General features: G+C 48.3%; 1 protein-coding gene across 1 annotated transcript in view; it reads left to right on the plus strand.

The window, feature by feature from the left end:
- The first annotated feature begins 262 nt into the window (after positions 1–262).
- Positions 263–24,358, plus strand: part of srgap1a (SLIT-ROBO Rho GTPase activating protein 1a) — a 188,302-nt gene continuing 164,206 nt past the window's right edge. Inside the window, 1 exon segment of the mRNA XM_084335154.1 lies at positions 263–933. Within this exon segment, the coding sequence (XP_084191280.1) occupies positions 867–933 (67 nt within the window). The 5' untranslated portion in view covers positions 263–866.

Consider the following 24,358-nt stretch of genomic DNA (forward strand, 5'->3'; position numbering starts at 1 on the left):
CGGGATCACTATATATGTTGCCGATAATAATGGAGTTTGCGGAATCAAGCAGGCTACGGCAACCTAGCACATTAAATGATAGCATGTGTGTTTCCAAAATCCTAAACACAGGAGAGAAAAGGGCTTGCTGATTTGGGAACAAAAGTGTCAATCCACTGGTGTCCGCTGTGTGTGCGCCTCTCTCTCCGATCCCTCCCTTTCCTCTCCAGCAGCTGTGCCGCAGTTGGCCGAGAAGCCTCTGCCTGCTTGGGAGGGAGTGGGAGACATCGAGGGAAGAAGGGGTCCGAAACTAGAGAGAATAACCCGAAAGAAAAGACTGGATATACAAGTTGTGGGACCGTCCATCACGGACCAAACTGTTGCCTCTACTTTGCGCGCAGTGAAGACCGCGCAAGCAGCTCATAAATAACCCGCATTGGAGATGATCCAACAACTTGCTGCGTGATTTCTCTCCGGTAACGCGCTGTTGTTGCGCCGCCGCGCTCTGATCGCCGCCGCGGCCGACAGTTGAGCGAGTTCATTGATTGTTGTAACCAGGAGCGCATTGTGGCCCCTGTGTATCCAAGCACCGATCCGCTGGACAGGCGGACAATGAAGGACTAAAAACATTGTCCTCATTAAAAGGGCATAGTTTGCTATAATAGCCTGGCCTTGTTGTGAAAGTTATCTCAGAGAGGTTTATAGAGGCGTAGATCACCTGCTGCTTTAATATCTTGATCCGTTAGGAGCGTCTTTCCTGCGTGGTACGCGTCGGATGTTATTATAAGGCGGCGAGGAAGAAACGGGACACAATATTCCGTTTGTTGACAAATAGTTTTTTTTAACCAGAAGTTGACACCGTTCTGCTGCACCGAGTCCGTTTGAAAATGTCGTCGCAGCTGAGGTTCAAAAAGGACAAGGAGATCATTGCGGACTATGAAAGTCAAGTTAAAGGTAAATACGGTTTTAATTCATATATATTCATGCTCTTGGGGTTTCGCTCTGTTTTATTTTTTGTTGTTGTATACTTGTATTCACGCAACATGCTTTGGTTGGTGGGGGGTTTACTTTACTTACAGCTCCGGGTTATATCTGTTGTAGCCCGTGGTTCTGCAACGGGGAGTGGGAATGAGTGATTTGGGGCGTCTTGGTGTTGTCATAGTGAATGTGCCTCAGAGAAATAGCCTAAGAAATGAGTGGGTCTGTTTCACATGTCGGTTCACACTAAAACTAGTTTTTCATTGTTGTATTTCTGCGTTGCTTTGGGATTACGTTTGTTTTGAGTATCCATTGTTTTATGGAGGTGAAGTTAGCTTGTGTGTCTCATTCTCCAACTTGTAGGCCGACCTAATTCTCCAACTTGTAACATTCGGTTAACGTTTCTAACTGAATTTGAACGTCGCCTTGTCTCTAATGCACCTTGTCAAGTGCAAAAGCTAATGGGGGATCCTAAATACACGTAAACATAAACATATCCAATCACTGTATCATCAAAAACCGTTGGGCTCGTCGTGACTGAGCTGTTGATAACACAAGGAGGTTAGTATGCGCACAAGACAGTGTGTTGTTGTTATAACAACCTCGTAGTAACAAGTAGTAGGCCTATTATCTTCTTATTGTTGTCAAGGTACATTAATTGCGCCTATATTGTGGTTTAGTGAAATAACACAGGCATTGATGTAAATGCCTCTATGTTGAGCTAGCTGTGTTGGTGACCTTACACTTGATAACCATAATCTTCAGCCAACACAGTCTCTCTCTCTCTCTCTCTCTCTCTCTCAACAGTATACCGGTTATTAACCTGATTTAGAGATGCTGCAGCAGACACCTTTACGATACTGCCCTAAGTTGTCCTGTCTCATCCGAGCCCCCCTGCATATAGGAGCTGAGCAGCAGTAGTTCATCCCCAGACACACAGGGGTTGCTGCTCCCTGGTAACCATGGCTCCCTGGCCCTTAGCCAGGGAGCAACATTCCCTGGTGCCCATAGCAGGCTAAAATACCACCTATTCACATCTCCATAGCCAACCTGCGGGCAGGTGGGGGAGGATTACACAAGGAATTACATGATTACAGTTGAGCAGAAGCTGTCATTTGATAAGAATATTTAGCCATGTTATATTTAGCCCCCCCCCCTCCCCCCTTTCTTCTCTCTGTGAGGATGACTAAGGGCTTCCAGCCGGTAATAGGAGGTGATGCACAGCCACAGTCACAGGGGATGCTGAGCAAGACATTGGCTACGCCTCCTGTCTGTCATGCAGCGCCGGCCCAATGGCTACTGTAGCTAGCAAGCGTTCTTCTGTGGGTCAAGTACGTTGAGGTCAAGGCGTTGCACAAGACAACGCTAACTTTGTAGTGTGTGTTTCAGTGTAGTTAAAACTAGCTCACTGTTTTTAACGTGACAAATCCCGCTTTTTATTATTCTTAGGCGAAGGAGGCTTTAGAACAGATTAACACGATTGTCAGCACACCTGGACATTTACATGAATTCATGCAGTTGTTCTCTTTGCATTGCAAATAACGACTGGGTATTCAACGGGGGGAAACTGTTGAAGCTCAGAAGTGTTGTGATCATTCATATGCGTGTCGCAGCGCCAAGACGTTTCTAGAGAGGGGGTTACTTACAAGACGTCTCTAGAGAGGGGGTTACTTACAAGACGTTTCTGGAGGAGGGTTACAAGAGGTGTGAAAGGCTAAACAGTCCCTACGCCTGGAGTCCCTGTTATCTAATATTTTCATGGAACACTGCCATAATATTATGCCCCCACCCCTCTCAGCCTTTCTGTTTACAAATTCCTCCTCTGTTTCATCCCTGGCCCTTGAGAAACCGTCATTTTTCAGACTCAGCAGAAACTGCCATAACATCTCTTGGGAAATCATTACAATGTTGTGAGCTCGTACTTTATCACGGCGACATGCGCTCGAGTCTGTACAAGGAACGAAGTGACTTAGTAACTTTTCTGGAGTCACCGCCACAGGACGTACACCTCGACTAGTTGCCGGCGCCGGAAGAGAACGTCTAATAACACGAGTTCTCTTTCTTTTCTTTTTTAAGCAAATGTAAAAGTAAACGGAACAGTTCCTGGTCCTCCGGTCTTAAAATCTGCATTTTGTTGCTAATGAAGTGGATGGCGTGTGTGTGCACTGAAGATGTAATGTAGCCAGAGGCAGGTTCTTCTGGGGTGGAAGTAGAACAACAAGCAACCCAGAGGACAGCTGGAGAGAGAGAGGGTGTTTGATCTGTTTGCTTCAGAGCCTCTCTGTCCCACAGTTGGAAAGACCGGCCTGTTTTCCACTGCATTTGGACAAATATCCGAGGGCCAGTTTCGGTTCAGCTTGTATTAGCCGTTTCGGTCTTTTAGCCTCGAAGCGTACGGATTTTTGGATCCAAAGCTAACACAGAGTCTTAACGCTGAAATCTACTTTGGAGTGCAGTGTAGAGGAAAGATTTCAGTGTTTTATTTCGGGTCTTGTACAGACCGAAGCGTACGGTTGGCCCCAGTTACTTTACATTGGTTTTGTGGCTACCAAAACCCAACAACATCATTGGTGAGTAGGTAATTGGGCCAGGGGACTGAGATTCTGGAGGTACCCTTTAAAGACGGTAAGATTTCTGATAGTTTGGATTGGAAATTCTGAGGGGCACCACGTAGACGCAGGCATCCACGTAACATTGCTATGGAATAAGCACATAATTGAATGATTGAGTGTACTCTTAATACAAGGCCCTGGTTGCCGACCTGTGAGGACTGTGTAGACTCGACCATTCAATTACATTGCTTATTCCATGCGATTCTACGTGGTTGAGTCTACACGGACCCCATCCTTTATTTTGTGCTTGAGTGGTACAATATTTGAGCTTAGTGTCTGCCTAATGCCCAATATTGATATTGGTTTGGAACGGCTGATTGCTTGGCCCCCTGTATTGATTTCGAGAACCGCTCATCCAACCGACTCTCACTCGACTCTGCACTCCCTCGGGTCCTTGACAATACACCTGCCAAAACATAAAGTTCATTGTTATAGCACCACCATCGGGCCAAATGGCACCAAATTGGACACGGCACTCCGGTGGGTCCTCAACAATACACCCTTCGAGCGTGAAGCTGATTGGATGAACAGTTCTTGAGATAATGCAAAGGACAGACATGCAACATAGTGCCACCATCTGGCCAAATGGCACCAAATGTGACACTGCACCCCCCCCTGGGTCCTCAGTAATACACCTGCCAAGCGCAAGGTTGATTGGATGAACAGGTTTTGAGATAGGAGAACTACAGACACGCACGCACACAGACATGCAGAGATTCCTTCCTTTATAGTTGGATAGGATACATCCCTACTTTCGCCTTAAGTCCTGTGTCTTGATGTCCTGATGAGGAACAGGTGTACTGCTCTCGGCATGCCATCTGCGTAAGCCATCATCCAATATCCCTGACTGTCTGGCAGTCACGCACGAGACTCATGCCAGCAACTCTCCCACTTTGCCGTGAAATGTGAAATCATTTATTCCTTACACTCCAACACTGTTCTGACAACCGCTGCTTTCTGTGCCGAGTCCGACTGTTATTCAAGTCAGTAGTCGCGAGGTATTTGAAATGATTGTTCCCCTGTGATCTCTGTGGCTGTCTCTGTTCGACAACCTCCCTGGGCGCGGCGGACAGGCACCAGTGTTCTCAGTCAAGGCCGAATCTGTCATTCAGCTGACATTCATTTCTTAAGCATCTTCCTGGAGAGGATTCCCCCCCCCCCCCATAATTCACCCACCAATGGAATTACAGTTGATGCCATCCTGCTTAGGCAAGGGGTTAAACTAAGGAAATTATTATTCTATTGAATGACGATCTATAGCACAAAGCTTTGATTTATTGATTTATTTCTTTGTTTTTTTACTATTGATTCACTCTCTGTATCTTCACCAATATTTACTCTTCATGATGAAATATGAAAAGATGACATGATACATGACATTGGCACTCTCCTGTGTGCTTCATTAGCTCCCAGAAAGTAGTGTTTGGTGGTGAAGCAGGTGAGAGGGAGGTTGTGTGGTGGCTGCATTGGCATTCTGTCCGCGTCTCTGTTCCTTGGGGCTGGTAGAGTGGAACAGAGTGGAGGGCGGCAGCAGTCTCTTGTTTTCTCTGGGGTAAAGTGCTTGGTTTGATGGCTGACTGTGGCCTTGCTGTTTGTGGCCCAGGGTGTTGTGACTCAAATGGCAGGTCCCCACAAACATCTGACAGGGATCTTCTCCCAAACAGCCATAAAGCCTGGCCCCTGTGACCTGCCCCCCTCTCCCCCCCTGTGCTTTTGAAACCGGAGTCCTGCCTTTCTGAATTCTCTGCATGAGAATGACCTGTTGGCCACATGAGAGGGTGCAAACAACATTGAGCAAGTGTGGCTTTGATTAGGCTTTTTCTGTGTGTCGTGATTAACAGTCATGGCTTGTTTAGCTACAATGTGCACGGTTTCTGATTGCAGATTTAGCTCCAAAACACATCTTAAAGGAACATGCCAATATTATGGGAAATACACTTACCATCTTCTCCAGAGCCAGACAAGAAGATAAGCCTGAGCAATCAACACAAACATTTAGCTATTAAACAAACCGCACACTCAACACACACCTATAAAGAGACGCGCCCATGCCGAGGTCCAGAGCATGGTGTACTAAAGCTGCCTGCTCTTTATTTAGACGCACTCCCCAGCTGTACCTGTGGCTTATCTCCACGACTCCCTCATTTCGGATTAGTAAAACACAGTGACCAAATATACTGCCTCCTAGTAGGGAAGACACACCATCACAGAAGGCTTTCACAGAGCACTTTCACTGAGCTTTCACAGAGCACTTTCACTGAGCTTTCACAGAGCACTTTCACTGAGCTTTCACAGAGCACTTTCACTGAGCTTTCACAGAGCACTTTCACTGCGCTTGACATAGTAGAGCTTTCACAGAGACCGTTTACAGAGAGCTTTCACATAGAGCCTTCACATAACGCTGAACACATTAAGCTGTTTTTTAATGCATTGTCCATCAAGTGCTTTTCACATCGTCGAGATGAAACATGAACAGGCCCTGACGACTGCACACGAGTTATGCGGCTCGCTAATAGTAACACTGTTATTGTCCATTATAATCAGACTGTCTCCATGAGCCACCCTGATGCCGGAGGAGGATTTACATGAAAGTATTTGTTTTTCGGTGTGCTCTTTGATCATGGAACTGAACAAAAGCTATCATTAATGTACAAGGATATGAGATGCATTGAAATGCAGTGGTGTGTGAGATTGTGTTCTGGCTGAGATGTCAGGCAATGGAGTGCGATGAAGCAACTAGATGGGAGATGAAGCAACTAGATGGGAGATGAAGCAACTAGACAGAAGATGAAGCAACTAGACAGAAGATGAAGCAACTAGACAGAAGATGAAGCAACTAGACAGAAGATGAAGCAACTAGACAGAAGATGAAGCAACTAGACAGGAGATGAAGCAACTAGACAGGAGAGAGGAAGCAACTAGACAGGAGAAGAAGCAACTAGACAGGAGAGGAAGCAACTAGACAGGAGAGAGGAAGCAACTAGACAGAAGATGAAGCAACTAGACAGGAGATGAAGCAACTAGACAGGAGAGAGGAAGCAACTAGACAGGAGATGAAGCAACTAGACAGGAGATGAAGCAACTAGACAGGAGATGAAGCAACTAGACAGAAGATGAAGCAACTAGACAGGAGATGAAGCAACTAGACAGGAGATGAAGCAACTAGACAGGAGATGAAGCAACTAGACAGGAGATGAAGCAACTAGACAGGAGAAGAAGCCGCCCAGTGGTTCTCAACCTGTGGTTGGGATCACCAAGGGGGTCACTAAATGATATTTTCTGTTTGAAATAAATAATATTTGATGTCTAAAAGCCCTCCAATCATTAATCAAGTTAAATATCATGGAAAGGGGAAATGAAAATCATTGTTTAGTGTAAATGTTCACCATTCTCTCTATGGTTGACTTATGTAGGTGGGGTCACGAACAGACATCCCTCAGTTTTTAGGGGTCGCAACCCAAAAAGGTTGACACTGACAGTACAGCCTATGTGAGGACGATATCGTGACACAACCATATTATATTGACACCTTTAAACCCCTCGATACTGTTGATCTCCTCGATCTCCTTCATGAGTTTCTTTTTGTAGCCGTTTGGCTCAACTTCCATCCTCACCAGGAGGAGAAGAGAATGGAATACGAAAATAGACGGGCGAGTGGGGACATCTGTTTACGGACCTCCAGTGTCACAATGTCACCTTTGCCTCCTCTGTTAGTAAACATTATCATTTGTGGGTCGCGGAAGCGTGAGATGAGTCCGGGCCAGCTGTCGCCACCTGACGAGACGCGAAGGGCGGCATTGTGTCTCATTAACACCGTGCCGGGGTCACATGACGGAGCACTTGCTCGGGTTGTTAAGTCATGCGGAACTAAACATGCGGCAGAGAGAGCACCACTGCACCCCTGTGACGTAGGGTGGTGGTGACGGTACGGACAGAGAGAGCACACTGCACCCCTGTGACGTAGGGTGGTGGTGACGGTACGCCCAGAGAGAGCACACTGCACCCCTGTGACGTAGGGTGGTGGTGACGGTACGGACAGAGAGAGCACACTGCACCCCTGTGACGTAGGGTGGTGGTGACGGTACGCCCAGAGAGAGCACACTGCACCCCTGTGACGTAGGGTGGTGGTGACGGTACGCCCAGAGAGAGCACACTGCACCCCCGTGACGTAGGGTGGTGGTGACGGTACGCCCAGAGAGAGCACACTGCACCCCCGTGACGTAGGGTGGTGGTGACGGTACGCCCAGAGAGAGCACACTGCACCCCCGTGACGTAGGGTGGTGGTGACGGTACGCCCAGAGAGAGCACACTGCACCCCTGTGACGTAGGGTGGTGGTGACGGTACGCCCAGAGAGAGCACACTGCACCCCTGTGACGTAGGCTGGTGGTGACGGTACGCCCAGAGAGAGCACACTGCACCCCCGTGACGTAGGGTGGTGGTGACGGTACGCCCAGAGAGAGCACACTGCACCCCTGTGACGTAGGGTGGTGGTGACGGTACGCCCAGAGAGAGCACACTGCACCCCCGTGACGTAGGGTGGTGGTGACGGTACGCCCAGAGAGAGAGCACACTGCACCCCTGTGACGTAGGGTGGTGGTGACGGTACGCCCATTGACCATCATTTAGAATAATTAACTGCAAAATGGCTTTCAGTCTTAACTCCCTGCCCCCCTGTTCTTAAAGGAACAACATGATGGGAAATGCGCTTACCGTCTTCTCCAGAGTCGGACAAGAAGATGGAGACCAATTTCCTCTCTGCGCGTTCAGTAGAAAGAGATCCGGCTGCAAGCTAACCTAGCTTAGCACAAATGAATGGAAGCGGATACGGACCACTAGCCTAGCTTAAAATTCCGGGAGTGTTTTTTGCCAACAGCTAGGCTAGCTGGTCCGTATCCACTTATGTTAATTTCTGCTACGGTATCGATCTTCTTGTCTGTCTGACGGTAAATGCATTTCCCATAATGTTGGTGTGTCCCTTTTTAGTTTTCAACCCTCTCCCTTATGTTTCAGGGTTTGGCGTGCTGATTTAATTCCCAAATTGATTATTGATTATTCTGAATTCAATATACCTGATGTATGTTGCTGCTCAGGTCATCAGTTGTCTCTCCACAGCTTCTCACAGGTGTGGATGGCGACACCGGGGCTCATTCAGATCTCATCAGACAATGCAGCCCCTCGCTGCTGGTTGCTGTGGATGGGCCATTTGTGTGACATGCTGTGAGCTGTTTAACCCTCCCCCATCCTTCTTCCACTGTGATTGATTGACTCGAGTTCAACTTTCTCACGGAACGCTGCTCTGTTTTCTTGTGGCAACCCCATGCGGTAACAACTGCAGAAGAAGCAACTACCCCTCATTCAAAAGAAGCAACTACCCCCTCATTCAAAAGAAGCAACTACCCCTCAGTCAAAAGAAGCAACTACCCCTCATTCAAAAGAAGCAACTACCCCTCATTCAAAAGAAGCAACTACCCCCTCATTCAAAAGAAGCAACTACCCCTCAGTCAAAAGAAGCAACTACCCCTCATTCAAAAGAAGCAACTACCCCCTCATTCAAAAGAAGCAACTACCCCTCATTCAAAAGAAGCAACTACCCCTCATTCAAAAGAAGCAACTAACCCTCATTCAAAAGAAGCAACTACCCCTCAGTCAAAAGAAGCAACCAACCCTCATTCAAAAGAAGCAACTAACCCTCATTCAAAAGAAGCAACTACCCCTCAGTCAAAAGAAGCAACTACCCCTCATTCAAAAGAAGCAACTACCCCTCATTCAAAAGAAGCAACTACCCCTCGTTCAAAAGAAGCAACTACCCCCCATTCAAAAGAAGCAACTACCCCTCATTCAAAAGAAGCAACTACCCCCCATTCAAAAGAAGCAACTACCCCTCATTCAAAAGAAGCAACTACCCCTCATTCAAAAGAAGCAACTACCCCTCGTTCAAAAGAAGCAACTACCCCCCATTCAAAAGAAGCAACTACCCCTCATTCAAAAGAAGCAACTACCCCTCATTCAAAAGAAGCAACTACCCCTCGTTCAAAAGAAGCAACTACCCCCCATTCAAAAGAAGCAACTACCCCTCATTCAAAAGAAGCAACTACCCCTCGTTCAAAAGAAGCAACTACCCCCCATTCAAAAGAAGCAACTACCCCTCATTCAAAAGAAGCAACTACCCCCCATTCAAAAGAAGCAACTACCCCTCATTCAAAAGAAGCAACTACCCCCCATTCAAAAGAAGCAACTACCCCTCGTTCAAAAGAAGCAACTACATTGAACATTCCCATTCAAAAGAAGCAACTACCCCCGAAGCAACTACCCCTCATTCAAAAGAAGCAACTACCCCCCGTTCAAAAGAAGCAACTACCCCCCCGTTCAAAAGAAGGGGACATTTGCATTAGAGATGGAAAGGCCCTAATGGAACCCTAACACCTCCTGGTCCTGGAGAGCCATGCATCTACTCACACACTTACTAACATCTCCTTTTACAGCCCATTCATTTGTGTGTGTGTGTGTGTGTGTGTGCACGCGTGTGTGCATGCACAGTGTGTGTGTGTACACATTGAGTTTTCTGCCCTGCAACAAGTGTGTCTTCACTAGGGGTGAACGATTTTGACATTTGTAATTATTTTGACTTATATTGCAATTGATATGATTCACAACATAGAATGGAATGATAATTTTTGCCTCATTACTCTAATTTTCATTAAAGAAAACATTAAAATATTCATGGTGTGTTATTTGCGGGGATCTGTACCAAACAAAGATGTTTTCTTAAGCCTTTTACAGATATGATTTGTATGCGTAATGTCTGCAGCATGACTATACTGAATTTAGAATTTTCACACACATTTCACCTTTAAACAAATATTGCACCTCCTGTGATTTGAATATTACAATAGGCCATATTGCAATTTCTATGAATTGTTCAGCCGTAGTCCTCACCCCTTGTGGTACGGAGTTGTGTGTGTGTGTGTGTGTGTTGGTGCATACGGGTGGGAGGATGGGTGGTGATTGACAGCACCATCTGTGGACACTCACTCTTTTCGCTGTTTTAATAAACTCAGCTGAGCACAACCCATGCTCCCCCTCCCCACTGGGCCTTTGACTCAGCCCACACACACACAAAAGATATCAGGAGGACACACACACACACACACACACACACACACACACACACACACACACACACACACACACACACACACATCCCTACCATTCCCACCCCAAATCCCAGGCCTCACCCCTGACCCCCTGTCAATAAACCAAACAATGAGCCTGTAATTCAAGTGGCACTGTTGCACTGAGGAGGGACAGCAGTTGGAAGAAAGAAAGCACCCCATCCAACCTACACACACACCACTATCATTCACTACCATCACACACACACACACACACACACACACACACCACTATCACTACCATCACACACACCACTATCACTACCATCTCACACACCACTATCACTACCATCTCACACACACACACACACACACACACACACACACACCTATCACTACCACCAACACACACATACCACTATCACTACCATCACACACACACACACACCACTATCCCTACCATCACACACACACACACGCACGCACACACACACCTATCACTACCACCAACACACACATATCACTACCATCTCACACACACACACACACAACACTATCACTACCATCACACACACCACTATCACTACCATCACACACACACACACACACACACACACACACACACACACCTATCACTACCACCAACACACACATACCACTATCACTACCATCACACACACACACACACCACTATCCCTACCATCACACACACACACACGCACGCACACACACACACACACACACACACCACTACCATCACATACACACACACACGCACACAACTATCACTACCAACACAAGCACACACCACTACCACCACACACCACTATCACTACCATCACCACACCATCACAAAACCTCCACCACACACCACCACCTCCACCATCACTACACACCACCATCTCCACCTCCACCACACACCACCACCTCCACCACACACCACCACCTCCACCACACACACCATGACCACCGCCAGTCTTCAGGCTAATTTGATTTCTCCCCAGCGACACAGGTCCCTTGAATCAATTGGGCCAGGTCCAGTAGAGGAGAGGATAGGGGACTCCACCCCCCACAGAGCCAAGCCCGCTATTTCCCATGCCACCGAGAGCCCCACCCCACGCCCACAGACCCCGCAACACACAGGACCCCACCGGGCAAAGCTCAGCCGCTTTCACCCCCCTAAGAGAGACCCCTCCCTCCCGCCCTCCTCCCCGAGAAACAGAACACCCCCATATCCTGGTCCACCATGCGCGGAGCCGAGCACCCAGAGCCCCCACCCGACCCACGAGAACCCCAAGCCCCGCAGAAGGCCAAAGCACCACGCCTCAATGGTCCCCCGACCCCCGCGACCCCAAGCCCGGTGCCCCCTCGGCCCGGTGACCAGACCGCCCAGGCCCCAGGCAACCCCCCCCCCCCACACCAATCCCACAACACGCAAGGCCCCCCCTCCCCCGGATCGAACCGCCGGCCATCCGATGGCCCTCCCCTCCAACCCCCCCCCCCACTGAACCCAGCCTGCCCACCTCTGTACCTCCCATGTCACCGACATCACCACCTACATTTGTGAAAATAGAACTAACAAGACAATAAGAAAAAATTAAATGAAAATAAAATAAGTTATATGGTTGGCACTCTTTCCCGGGTTGGCGGTTTGGAGGGGGATCAGCTCTCCCACTGGAGAAGCCCCCCCCCCCCCCAGAGACGGCGATACCCCCCAAAGGAGATTCTCCAAGCCTCTCTTCATGTCCAACATTTTTTATTCTTGTCCTTCACATTTGTCCATGTGCACATTTAAAGCAACTGCTATTCTAACATAACTCAGAAAATAAATAAAAAGAAGGCTCAAGACAATTGGCACTTCCCAGGTAATTATTTTTAACCCCCGTTGGCGGGTTGGAGGGGTAAGGCTCTCCTGGAGAGGGCCCCTCCTATAACGACGGAGATTCCCCAATGGGGATTCACCAATGTCCCTATTATTGTCCAACATTTTCTTTGAATTTTTATCCCTCACATGATAGCACAGTTCCAGAGCTCCCGGTCAGGTCTCCGAATGCTTTCCCCCATGTTCCCCGTCGTCTTAGTTGTGCGTCATGTGCGTCAGTGTCCACAGTTCAGTCTAGCACGTGTTATTTATATTATATGTCCTGAATCAAGTCCCAATTTCCCCAACTAATGTGTTATTGAATCTTGGTCGGTGTGTATGACCTCAGTGCTCGAGTCCTGCTTGGTGTGTGAAACCTCGTTATTCGAGTCCTGGCTGGTCCGGTTGCTCTCGGTGCTCGAATCCCGGTTGGTGTGTGTGGCCTCCGTGTTTGCATCTTGGCCGGCCCGGGCGACCTCCGCGCCTGCATCTCGTGTGCGGATGGTCCGGCCGACCTCTGTGCCCGAGTCCTGGTTGGTCCGGTTGTATCCAGCGTCTCTTTGTCCTTCTTTTGGGGGTCATTTGTTTTATTTCTTTTGAATTAGCCGCCATGCTCCTCCGAACACTCGGCATTGCATCGAGTCCAGTCTGCACGTTGGTTTGCATGTTAGCATCGTTAGCATTCCGCACTCCTCCCAGCCCGATCCGAATTCTAACTTGCACATTCATCGTGTCAACTTCCATGTTAGCTTGTAGCTCCGTCTCCAGCCAGGCCTCACTGCGGTCCACCGCCATGCTAGCTTGTATTACTTGCTGCGTCATCTCCTCGTGTTGTATCTGTCCCTTCGTCACATTTTCTTTGTCGGGGGTCATTTCTTCTCTGAGCTCGTCCCGACCCTTCTTTAATTCTTCCCCGAGTCTGGCGATGTCGATAATCTGTATGCTAGCTTGTATTTTAATCCGTATGCTAGCCTGTAGCTCTGCTGCCCACTGCGTCATGCTAGCCTGAATGACCTCCCGCGTCATTGCTTGTACTTCTTCTGGGGTCGCCTTTCTCTCGCTTTTTATTTCCTTTTTTTGATATTCATTGACCGGGAGCTCTTTCATGTGGCTGCTCACCAGAACGTCGCAAACCGGAAGTCCTTGAGGCTGTTCTACCTGAGGATCAATCACGTAGCATCATTCCTCTGGCTTGGTTGTTGTTGTTGTTGTGCTACATGCTGTGTCCCTGCCGTTACTTAGCTTTCCTCTCTCTTGGCTGGTGCTAGTCATGGAGAAGGATCCCTGGGCAGGACCGGGGAGGCCGGTAATGAGCTGGATGGGATTCAGCTCAGAGGAATATGATTAGAGGAATATTTTTAGCCAGCGTTAATGAAATTAGACCACATTGAGAGAGAGAGATAGAGGGTGAGAGAGGAAAAAGTAAGGGAGAGAGTGAGGGGGGGGTTGCTTGCACTCCTTTGAACTAGGTGATACGCCAATATGATACTTGGTATGGGCATGCTGGCCAGCAACACTATATCGGATATCGGGAAAAATATGAAATACGAATCTAGCCTGAACTATCATGTAAATGTTCGTAGCTTACAAGACAAGAAGATACAAGATTTTTGAATTGCTACAAAGTACAAGCCATTCAAAAATGTGGCTAAAAGTAGTTTTGTGTGTAAAAAAAAGTTTGACTAAAGAAAAGGAAGTGGCACTGTGGCAGTATTGCATAATTACCTCTTGTTGTGGCCTATGTATTTCTTCCTTTGGGGAAGTAGAGTAGCATGATGTTTTGCAGAGGGAAAAGTGCATCCATACAAATTGATTATTAAAGGAACAATAGATTGTTTTTCATTTAAATGTCTGGAAGAGATCAAAAATAAAAATGTCAAATGATATTTCCATTGCCTTTTTTTTGTTGATTTAAATGTTGCTGATTGTGTTAAATGGGCATATAATATCGTCTCATATCGATCGCAGGCACCTGAATCGAATCGTATCGTATCGTGGCAGACTTTGTGATATCGGAAAATATCGTATCGTTGTCCAAAGAATGATATCGTATCATATCGTGATGAAACTGGTGATTCCCACCCCTCCTACTGCATGCACAGAGAAGAAAAAAGGTATGCATCTTCTTGTCTAACTCCAGGGTAGATGGCAAATAAGCTAATTTCCCAAAATGTTGGAGTTTTCCTTTAACAGCTTAGTAGTTGGATTTAAAGGTGGATACCACCCATTTGAGCTATTCACACATGTTCTTCCTGTGCACCAAGCAGTCAGTATTTGTGAACACGCACCACTCTCTCCTAAAGATAGAAATCGGAGAGAGAACTCTCTAATCAGTGATGTAACTGGGATGTAGAATCTGGGATTAATTCATAGACAGACGCCATCAGCTGTTTCATCAACTCTTACACCCAAATGAGGTTTACTTTATATTCTAGCATTGCTCGAGGGTCTGAACCAGAATGAAAACCTCAGTTTGGTGTAAGAGCTCACACAAACATGTGACAGCCTCACAACGTCGGAGCCCCATTCATTGTCTCTGGAACATGGAACAGCCCCATATGTTCCATCCCACCACCGATTGGAAGGTTCTCTCTCTCCGACTTCTAGCTTTGGGAGAGAGTAGTTCACAGATACTGATTTAACTGTCCTGCGGGTGTACTCAAGGTTGTGGTATTGGAAATTAAAGAGTGGAATCGAGCCACTCTTACTCTGAACCACTGCTAAGGCCCAACAGATGGCTGGACATACAAACACAAGCCCCCTTTTTAAACAGAGATCCTGCAATATCGCTGTAAAGGAGAACCCTCGTTCTGCTGGCGTAGCTTTTTTTTTTATTATTATACTGAACCAAACAAAGGCAAAGGCAAACCAAACCGTGATGCCGCCCAGTGCCTGGGCTTCCGGAATCTCCCAAATCATGCTCAGCTATTGCCATCATGAAGTTATAAGCTGCTGTTTGAATGACAGGAGTCATAAAGTAAAGTTAAAATAATAATAGAAATAAGAACAATAAAGCACATGAATACAAGCGCTGGTATGATAAAATAAGATGATGGCTCGAGGTCACTCTCCCCAGGGGGCAGGAGGACCACTTGGATCCAGGTGAAGTATGGTTAGACGCTGTAGGTCAAACTGAGGACGACGTAGAGCAGATCCATCGCGCCTGTGGCGCTCCGATCCAGTTTGAGGTAGAACAGCCACTGCAATCCACACTGTAGGCCACATCGAGGACGGCACAGGGTAGATCACACCACCTTCACAGGCCCAACGGGGGCAGGACCAGGGCTGGTTGTATATTTAGGATGTGTACCTGTATATCATCATCACTCGAGACATCCACTCACAGAGAGACAGGGGTTAGAAGAGCAATAAACACTAATCCTGACTATGTTATTAAGTAAGGGTGTAAAGGTACACGTATCCGTACCGAACCGTTTCAATGTGTACCGTATTGTACTGAACGGCTGTCTACCGAACGAATACAACGGTATGTTGTTAACCACTAACGACCACCCACCGGGGCCTGTTTTTTTTCACAATTTCTCAAGTTGATTATTAATTTCAATATAGAATATTCGTTGACAGACCTACAAGTACAATTAGTTACTGCACACTACATCACCCCTGAGTGGAACATGGAAAGCCAAACTTTCACCCACTGTACCGAAAACCCGTACCGAACCGTGACTTCAAAACCGAGGTACGTACCGAACCGTGTTTTTGTGTATCGTTGCACCCCTATTATTAAGGCAGCAGATTTAACCAAACCATCATCAAAACGTCACACGACCGGCAGTCCCCTTTACACAGACGCCGGGGCTACCCCATCCCAGCAATGTGACTACCTCTGCTCGCATCTGAATGCCAGAACAATAATGCCCCCCCCCCCCCCATTCGTGTTCATACCTTTTATACAGAACAACGCGGCGGAATAACGGTGCAATATTCCTGCCTTGGAACAGGCTGTGTAAAACGGGCTACATGATTACAGCTCGTCTGTCGAGAATGCTTTCGGCCGGCCGCCCATTAGGGCTGGATTACAGTAGGTCTAAATCTTTGGAGAAGAAGGCTGGGGGGGGGGGGGGGGGGGGACGGACGAGGCAGGCCAGTGCTGGGGGGCGTAAGCTCCGACTAAGTTGGCTTGTTTTAATCTGTGTGTGTTCAGCCCATTCATCTGGCGAAGATAAGATGTTTATATGACAAAAGCTTTTTAAGATGAGTGTAAACATCTTTAAACATCCTATAAGTCTCTCTTCCACCGCCTTGGTTTAAGACAATGGTAGTGTCTCTAGATCCCATGCCCCCGGAAGGATGTTGACTGAGATCTGGAAGGGGGGGAGGGACTGAGGAGGTCGTCACTTTGCAGCAAAACCCAGGGCAACTCCGGTTAAACTACCCGTAACCCTTTCACTACCACACTACAGAAGATTACCCTTTCACTACCACACTACAGACGGTTAACCTTTCACTACCACACGGTTAACCGTCTGTAGGGTGGTAGTGAAAGGGTTTAACCTTCTGTAGTGGGATTGTGAAAGGGTTAACCCTTTGTCGTGTGGCAGTGAAAGGGTTAACCCTCTGTGTTGTCGCAGTGAAAGGGTTAACCCTTTTTGGTAGTGTGGTAGTGAAAGGGTTTAACCTCCTGTAGTGGGATTGTGAAAGGGTTAACCCCTTGTCGTGTGGCAGTGAAAGGGTTAACCTTCTGTATTGTCGTAGTGAAAGGGTTAAACAACGTGCCATCTGCCACTGCGGCTTCCTCCCGCTCTATTTTTAAAGGCTGACCGACCGTGGGCAATCTGTCTGCAAGCTGTTGAGCTCGCTGCTCAACTCCGGTACCTCAGCCTCGTCTGGTATCAACCCTCTGGGAAGGAAAAGCTCGGCTAACGCACCACACGAGTCCCCCGGGCGTCTTCCCCCTTGTTAACCCTTTCAAGTGTGTTTTTTTTTGTGTGGAAACCTTTCTCACCTTTCTCTCTCTTGGAATTCTAGAGCTCTGTACTTCAGTGGCGGAAGCGTCTGTGACCAATGGCCGTGTTACGTCGTCATTAGAATGTTCCGTTCTCAGGATTCTACCTCGCACACTTGAAAAGCGCGAGGGCTCACGGCACCGGGGGGTGTTTTGCTCAACTCAATACGCGGGGGACGTTAACCCCCCCCCCCCCCCCCCCCCGGCTGAATTTATTTCCTTTGCCCCACCGATTCACAGATAGTTGAAAACTTCTGTCCCGAAGCGGCTCTCAGCATCCTCTTCACGGTTTGTTAAAGAGCCTCATTACAGAGGCATGTAAACTATTGAGTCATTTAGTCGTGAGGTGAATTATTGATGTGGTCAGAGAAGGGAGTCTTTTAAGTGGATGTTGCAGAGGGCCCAGAGGACGGCATGCTCTCTCTCTCTCTTTGACAAATGGCTTCCTTTCAGCTCCGAAATGGGTACGTTAATGCCGGTTCCTCTCTGTGTCACCTTTTACCAGGGAGGAGAGGTGACTCAGTATAATATTTAGACCTAAGGAGTGGATCGGGCCGATGCCAGGCTGAAATAGGGTAAACATCGGGAGAATTTACTAGACATACTAAAACCCTACAACAAGAGCCGTGTGTACCATGTCAGAAATCAAAGCAAATCTGTCTTGGCTTACCACGAACATATTCAATTGTTGGTCAAAATTAGGAGACTAGTTTAACTCTCTCTACTTTAACCCTTTCACTACCACACTACCAAATGGTTAACCCTTTCACTGCGACAATACAGAAGCCGGTCACCGTCTGTAGTGTGGTAGTGAAAGGTTAACCTTCTGTAGTGTGGTAGTGAAAGGGTTAACTGGCCTTTAATAATGCTAACTTCTTTCCTATTTTACAATTATAACAGTAATCTAGCTGTTAATATTATAGTTGTTGTGGTGGGTGACGATGACACAATTCTTGACCATATTCACACGACGTCCATTTTCCTCCTCAGGTCGGGTTCCTTTCCACTCTGTCTCCACCCAAGGTGGAAAGGAACCCAATCTGAGCATGACACAAGATGCAAAATGGCCACCGTGCGAATATGGTCAATATACTATGGAAGGGATGTAAATTGTTTTGATATGCCATTCAGAAGAGCTTTTTAAAAGGAATGACTCAGCTAATCTATGACTATTTACAGCAGAGATGCCACCCTGATTACATCTGAGCGCGTATATCTTCACTCGCAGAAGAGCGTTTACTGTATCTCTAGCTCCTACGAGCCTCTCCTGGCAGCCACCGCGGCCCGCTGGCAAATTACTGCGATTCAAAACAATCAAACGTCTGGCGGCAATGACGGACGAGCTGCTTTTTATTGTGCTGACAAGTCGGGCCACGACTGCCTCCGTCAAATGCCCGGTCATATTTCCTGCAGCTGTCAAAAGAGACCTGCCAAATTACAGTAGATTCACTGAGAGACATATCGCCCTACTCTACATCTTGTTCCCACACTCCTCTGTGTTTAGGATTATTTCCACACGCAGCGAGGCACAAGACCTGTTGCCTGCTGTACTGATAAACCAGGCGTAGCGCGGAGTTCACGCGAAGTTAGCCGCTTCAAATGAGGTCTAAACCTGCATTAAAAGCCAAGCCACTTACTCACCATACTTCTCCTTATCTCCCCCCTCCCCCGCCTCGTAAACTCTCCTTCCCTTCCTCCCTATACAGTGATGGAGAGAAGTTTAATTTACTGATCCCCTGACTCCTCCTCCTCCACTCTCCTCCTTTCCTCTACCTTGACCCCTTGACCCGGTGGACGGAGGCTTTCGAGCCGACTGTCATCCTAATCAATAGCTAAAGGCCACTCTTTTTAAGGCACCGTCCACCGCCTTCAACAGATGCCTGCCTGCAGTTTCTGCACTGTGGTGGAGAGAAAGGGATGGGGGGGGTCGCCATAGGTCTTTAAAGAACAGCGGTCAATGAAATGTCAGCCAAAGGCCTCATCTCTTTTGTGTCCCTAAGCCTGATTGATTATAGCTTGAAGCCAAGGAGCCAACCCTGTCTTTTTATGTATGTAAAAATACAATGCAGTCTCACTGCTGCAGACGCCCAGAAATGTCTACACTGTTTTATGTGGTCATCCTCTCTCGTCCTCTCTCCCCCTCTCTCCCCCTCTCTCTCCCTCCGGCTCCCTCACTTGCGCTCCGGTCTGTCTTTAGTAGCCCAGAGTAGTAGCGACGGGAAGACGTTCCCATGGTCTCGGCTTATCAGCCCCACAATAAAGGCCCATTGTCGGCTGGAGGAGGAGGAGGCCTGGCCTGGGTGCAGGGTTGCTCGCTCTCTGAGCAGCCAGCCCCGGGCAGGTCTTGTGAGCTCCGGCCTGAACTTCCCTCCCTCCCTCCCTCCCTCCCTCCCGCCTGGAGGAGGAAACCGGAGACATTGGCCGCGGTTCCAGCCGCGGATATGTGTAAAGCATTTGGAAATAAAGGGAGGCATTTACAGATAGAGATCTCTCTCAGCCATACTTCCTCCAGTGCTCCACTGTGGCCCACTGCCTGTAGTATAGTTCCACACGGAGAGAGGCGGGCCAAGTGGCCTGTCCTCTTTTTACCCGTTGGATCTCCAGTGATTTAATTCAAAGCCCCCTTGCTTTTGTTGTTCCCGTTAAAATCTATTTCTGGAGCGCTTGGAACAGGATGTGTCCGTCCGCTCACTGCGAGTCGGATCTGAATAGCGATACGTACTGGAACAGATCGGAGATGATATCGTAGCCTAGATTCACCTTATTTGTGCCTTTTTGCATTTAATTTAGTTTGGGAAGCTCTTTTAGGGGAAAAACTATTTCAGTTAGTTACCATCCAAGATTATATATATATATTTTTTTTTTTATTGATCTTTTTCCCCCTCCTTTTTCCTCCGATTTTCTCCTATCCCAATGTTAGTCGTTATGCCAATTCCCAATACCCTTCCTGGTTGCTGCGCACCTACCCCCCACAGTCGGTCTGGGAGAGTGGAGGCTATCACGTGCTTCCTCCGACACACGTCTAGCCAATCAACCGCTTCTTTTCACCTGGCAGCACGGATTCTCACTGAGAGGGCGTAGCGTGTGGAAGGATCATACTACCACTCTTAGATCCTATCCGCGCTTAGCAGGCGCCCCGACCGAACTGTAGGAGTCGCTGTTTACAACGACCTGGACCCACCCCGCCTGCTTCTCCCACCCTCTAATACTGCCAATTGTATTAGTGTGAACGGCCAGAGCTGGATTCGAACAGGCGAATCCAGCGTCTCCGGGGTTGGGTGACGAACGCAATCTCCGCTACGCCACCTATCCAAGATTATTTCTATAAATAAATATGTCATTATTTCCTTGAGAACATTAGATCGTCATGATGTTATTACGCAGCGCGCGCGGGGGGGGGGGGGGGGGGTGAAACACCTTGATGTCTCTCCTTCTCTTTCTGATTTGGTGGCCTGTGGTTTGGGGTCGTGGGAAAAGAAGAAATGTGTCAACAACATCTCAACCTGAATCATCATCTAGGGCCTATCGGTGAGAAAAACAACACGCACGCCAAAAAAAACGTGAACCATAGAAATATGAACCATATGAAGTGAACCATAGAAGTACGAGACGCGGTAATGAGTAACGAGATGCATCCGCCCGTCCTCTTCCGTTTCTCCCCTCTCTGTCCCCTCGCTGACCCCCTGCAGGCCGCCCCGCTGCCCCCGGCACACCTTGACCCTTGACCCCTGACCCCGGCCCTCACGGTCTCCTAACCCCTGACCCGCCAACCCTCAGATCCTGGTTAATTCGCCCGCCCCATTCCCCCCGCGACGTAGCCCATATGACTTCCTATTGGGTGGGCGGGGCCTGTGGGGCTGCTGACAGCTGTGGCAGCCTATGGCCCGCAGCCGTTCCAATGAATAATTCACTGTATATATCACTCCCGATCCTCCTAACACCGGGTGGCTGCACCTCGCCGTAACGTAACCGGGAAACATGACGTTTCCCTTTTTCTTTTGAGTGAGTCTTTTTATAGCAGGGGGGCGGGTGGGTGGGGGGGATTTCTTTGGGGGTAATAAATTCGCCAGATGCCTCTCTACTAGCTATCAGATAACTTTCAATCTGGCCTCGCCTAGTTTTACGATGATGTCACGGTATCCGCACTGAGTCTCTCAGACGGGTCCACCGCGCTGCCGCAGGCAGGTGATGCAATGCAGCCTTAGAATAATAATAATAGTAACTTTATTCATACAGCACCTTTGCTTTCATACATGAATTGCAGCTCAAAGTGCTTCACAGCAAATAGCATAAAATGAACATAGGCATATATATGAGCTTATGGAAAAAAAATGTGTTTGATTTTTTATTTAGATTTTCTTAGGTTACGATGAAATGGAGCACAGACCCTTTAATACCGTGAGTCCCGGCGGACGCCTGACAGGCCGTTTTTATGACGGTTTTAATAGGAGTGGAGCCGCAGAGCAAAGTTAGTCTTTCTTTTTTAGAGCAAGCCGGCTCTGGAAATAGAATGCGAGCGAGAGAGCGACACACCGGCCCCCACCGTCTGTTCTCCATAACCCTAAAGTAGAACAAAGCCCGGCTGGATGAGGGCTGGACACACAGAGGTGTGTAGGAGGAAGAATAAAGAGAGTCTCTTTTTTTCCCCACTGAAACAGTTCAAAGAAGTGCTACCGGTTCACTAGCCTCCATCACCCCTCGTAATTACAACCGACCCCTTTTGAGTGTGATGACAGGACGGCGCGTTGTTTTAATCGCCGCGATCAGCTGGGGAGTTGTCCCTGTGTACAGTGGACGATTTGCTAGTCATCATCAGTGTGTAATGACACACTTCGTAACCATGGACACACTGTCGGGACACGCCTCATAGATCTTACTTTTTAATCAGGCAGTGTGGAGGTTAGAGGCCTCTTGTGTCTCCCTCTGGGTCCTGTGATTGGTCGTGGGTTAGTGGCGTGGCGTTTTTCAGAGAGGCGCGTGTGATGCATGAGCAATCTGCCCGGGCGTGTGCCACACATGTGTGAGTGGACGGAGGGGGTCTTAAACACACACGTATACACACACTTACACACACACCCACATGTGCACTCTTTCTTACACCAGTGCACACTTACATGCACCCACACATTCTCTCTCTCTCTCTCTCTCTCTCTCTCTCTCTCTCTCTCTCTCTCTCTCTCTCTACTGACTAATGGCTCTGCAGGAGGCTGACTTTCCCTGAACTAAGGCCCCAGCGCTGCTCTCTGTAGTGAGGAGGAGAAACAATGGAGTCTGAAAGCCGATCCTCCTCCTCCCCTCGGTCTCTGGCTCCTGCATGCTCCTCCAGGCAGCTGCCTCCAGCTCCGCCGCTGCCAAGAGACTTCCCAGTGCCTTATAATTAACATTTTCAGTTGCCCATTTAAGTGTTTTCATTTGACCAAAGACGTCTTCAGCCCCCCCCCCCCCCCCCCCCCCTGTTTAAAAACCTGCTCGCTGTGTTGATGTTATCTCTGAAACCCAAGAGGGAAACCCCTGACAGGCATGCGGTGTGTGTTTGGTCCAGGCCTCTCTGCTGGCAACCGACAAGTATTGAACGGATGAGTTTACCCTCAAACACTTGAGGATAAACGGGTATTTTGGTTTCACTTGTCTGGTCTTGTTAAGTTTGGATTCATATTGGGAACAATACAAAAGCCAGCTTGTAGCAAGACATGTTTTCTTTTTTTTAGGGGGGGGGTGACATATTCTTCAGCTGGAGCTCCAGAGAACCAGGGCATCTCCCTGAGTTCGCCTCAGGCCCCTGGGAGAGGAGGAGAGGACTGGCAGCTGAAGCCTCCCAGGGGGCCAGTGGAAGGAGATAACGGGACGCTTCTCTCTGTCACTTCTTCCATATTGACTTCCACTGTAATCATCTGGGCTTTATGGAGCATGCTCACTGGACTCTTCACAGATCTGGGACCAGATTATTGGTGTGTGTCTGTGTCAGTGTGTCAGGACTGATCATATTATTTGCCTCTGATGCCCTGCGGGTCAGGGGGCGGGGGTCGCCGGTCACTTCCTCATTCTTCGCGGCTTGGCTTTCAACACGGATGCCTGGTGGGAAACCTGCCGCGTGGCGGCTCTCTGCAACCCTCGACAAGGGGTCTGATCGGGGCGTGGCGGGGGGGCCTCTGGCTGACTGAAACCTGATTGAAGGGCCGGAGCAGGGTATCGCATGGACCAAAGCCACGGGCGCTGAGAGAAAGTATGCAAGGACCCTACGTAAAGATCAACCGTGGAAACCTAATAGTCCTGGACCATTGATCAAGTCAGTCCTAAAGGAAAATAACCATTTTTAAGTTTCCCGAAGAAGGAGTCGTGGAGAGACAAAGGCCTGCAGTCATGAGAACAACCGTTTTTTGGGCATACAGTACTTATGATACCTCCCCATCCGAATAGTAGATCCCATCCATTACCTTCCGAGAACAATAGAGGCCTAAACTATTCGTTTAGGCCTAAACTATACTAATCTGAAAAAAAGAAACATCTTCTTCATTGGAGAGAGATCTAACATCCTTCTATATGAGAAGGAAAAAGGTGCAGAAATTCAGCAGTGCTTTGATTCTTACTGCTGCCCCTCCCCCTCTCCTCCTTCCCTTAGTTTTCCACTCATCATGTGCAGTGAATCTCCGAGGTCATCCATATCCTGTCATCCACCCTGTCATCCAACCGGTCTTCTCTCACGGGGCTTTGCAAAGAGGAATGTGGAGTAAATATTTACCTCTCATCCCGTGGTTAAACCACATCCCCCCATCGCGGGGCAACTTCATACCCAGGGCTCATCATCCTGCCCACATGACGAGGGGGTGTCAGCGGCGATGTCATGAACGG

The sequence above is a fragment of the Notolepis coatsorum genome, assembly GCF_963971535.1.
Source record: "Notolepis coatsorum genome assembly, chromosome: 18".
Taxonomy (NCBI): Eukaryota; Metazoa; Chordata; class Actinopteri; order Aulopiformes; family Paralepididae; genus Notolepis; species Notolepis coatsorum.